Genomic DNA, 2,369 nt, shown 5'->3' on the forward strand with positions numbered 1-2,369 from the left:
CATACTAACCTCTGGAAATGGGTCAGTACCGCTGAAAATATTTATTTTTTTTTAAATGTTTCCATTTTACATGCACATACTCAAGCTATTTGGCCAAACAACCCTGGCTGTAGAAATTTCCACTTTTTTCTGTTTGTTGTGTTTGCTTTTCTTACATGGTCGTGCTGTGCTAGAAGCTGGAGTGGCTTTTAGTGGAATCCAAACTAGCAAGTAATAACCTGTGTGAGATTGATTCACTCTACAGATTAAAACAGATGGTACAGGTTTTACCCTTGTTATTAATGTAAAGGGGATAATGTTGAACTGTTCTTCCTTTAGAAGGCTGTGCTTGTGCAATGGTGGTAAGGTGTGTGTGACCTAGTAGCAGCGTGAGTGTCAACTTGCCAGCAAAACATCATCAGCTGAGATGACTGCTCTCAGCTCCAAAGTCTTGGTCCTGTCTTGATTTACATTTGCAGACCTCTCTGCCAGAGCTGTTGAAATTGCTGTTGCTGCTCAACCAAAGGCTGATGCGTGCTCCAACCACAGCAAGTGCTCCTGGTCGTGTCCACTTAATCATTAATACTGTAGGAACTTGGGACATTTCAAAAACCTCCTTGTGTGTTGACAATTCCTTTCTGTAGAATTTCTCTGGGTTATAGCAAAACTGGTTACACAATAAGTTTTTGTTTTCCCCTGCAGCGTGGCTTTGTGACAGGAGGTGCTGATAAATGTGTCAAGTTCTGGGAGTTTGAGCTTGTGAAGGACGAAAGCAGTGTTCAGAAAAGGTGAGAAAACAAACCTTTCTAGACCACACGGAGCTGCAGCATCCATTGTTGTTGATGGATGCTTTGGCCTTTGCTGTGCACTGTGAGCAGTGACAATGACAGGTACATGGAACACATGGAGAAGAGTGTGGACTCAGTGCTGTTTTTTGAAGGTCTGAGCTTCGTTGGGGGAGGGCACTTGCCACTCCGATTCCTTGCTTGTGTGTGAGTTTAGCTTCTAATCACAGGGTGGGCCTCCAGATTGTTAAGTAGTAAATTTGGCAGTGAAGTTTATCAGCCTGCACTTATTTCCAGTCCTGTCTTGCTCAAGTCGTAATGAGATGCCGTGTGTTAGAATCAACTTGCTTTCCCAGGGTGCAGCATGGGAGTTTTATTCAGACCTCTTCCCAACTTGTATGTTTGGGGTAACAATTGTTTTTCCCCTCTACTTGTTGACAGGCTTTCCATGAAACACGTGCGCATTTTGCAGTTGGATGAAGATGTTCTCTGTGTGCGGTACAGCCCCAACCAGAAACTGCTGGCTGTCTCCTTACTGGATTGCACTGTGAAGGTTTTCTACGTTGACACGCTCAAGGTGCGTGACCAAATGGGCTGTGAGACAGTGCAGAGAGGGATGTAACTGTAGTCTGAAAGATCCAGAATACATAGGAAAAGTGTCTATTTATTGTGGGATACCAGAAAGAATCGAAGAGAGACTGTGCATCCCGCTACAGGTGCCTGCTTGCTAACAAACCTGACAGCAGCAGGGCTGGCCCACACAGGAGAGAAGATCCCTGTTTCATCTGGGAAGTGTTGTGAACCTGCGGGTGGCAAGGTTCACTCTAAACCCTGCAGGCATGGTGGTGCTCCAGAGCTGCAAGGCACTGCAAGGGAGGGGATGGATGTGTTGCATGTGGCATTAAATAGGGCGTAGCAGAGGCAAAGCCAAGGGGAGGAGAATCTTCCTTGGGAGTAGTGTGTGGTGGTTTTGTGAGTTGTGTATGAGCAGGTGAATCTTAGGGAATGACGCAAGACAGACCAGCACTGATAGATGGGCAAAGAGAAGCAAACTCTGTAGGCAGTGGTGATTAGCACCAGAGTTAGCTCAACTTGCTTGGGTACTTCCACCCTTCTTTCAATTCTGCAGTCATACCCCTGCTGCTTACAGAGTTCAGGGCAAGAATGAAAGCAGGGCAGTGCTAGAAAGACAGAGCTCTTGAGACAGAGCAGAATGAGCTTGGAGCTTGAGAATTTTGCACACCTCTACCTAGCATGCCTAACTGAGACACCTTTCTTCTGCTTCAGTTTTTCCTCTCTCTGTATGGACACAAGCTGCCAGTGCTGTGTATGGACATCTCCTATGTAAGTATCATTTGGGCTTTGTGTTAGGTGGGATTGTGGTGATACGGATGACTGTGAGAACCTTGGCTGGCAGCAGAGGATAATGCTTTCTTGTCACCTCCTTGTACTTGACTTAGCAGTTTCTTGATGGGACATAGCAAGTCCCTCCTTATCCCCAGTCCTGTGCTCACTGGGAGGAGTCACAGAATAGAGGTCATGGCAGAACTGACCGGGGCATTTTGTGAGCGACCGGAAGTCAAAATGCTGTAGTGGTTCCCTACA

The 2,369-nt window shown here is 46.3% G+C and overlaps 1 protein-coding gene across 1 annotated transcript in view; it reads left to right on the forward strand.

Moving 5' to 3' along the window:
• The window catches only part of WDR3 (WD repeat domain 3), a gene marked incomplete at its 5' end in the record, with an annotated part of 21,745 nt that overhangs the window by 10,178 nt on the left and 9,198 nt on the right, over nt 1-2,369 (forward strand). The window contains 3 exons of the mRNA XM_010142679.1: nt 682-767; nt 1,206-1,341; nt 2,052-2,108. Of these exons, the coding sequence (XP_010140981.1) occupies nt 682-767; nt 1,206-1,341; nt 2,052-2,108 (279 nt within the window). The remainder of the gene's footprint in view (nt 1-681; nt 768-1,205; nt 1,342-2,051; nt 2,109-2,369) is intronic.

Source organism: Buceros rhinoceros, unplaced genomic scaffold, assembly GCF_000710305.1.
Source record: "Buceros rhinoceros silvestris isolate BGI_N320 unplaced genomic scaffold, ASM71030v1 scaffold2559, whole genome shotgun sequence".
In the NCBI taxonomy this organism is placed as follows: domain Eukaryota; kingdom Metazoa; phylum Chordata; class Aves; order Bucerotiformes; family Bucerotidae; genus Buceros; species Buceros rhinoceros.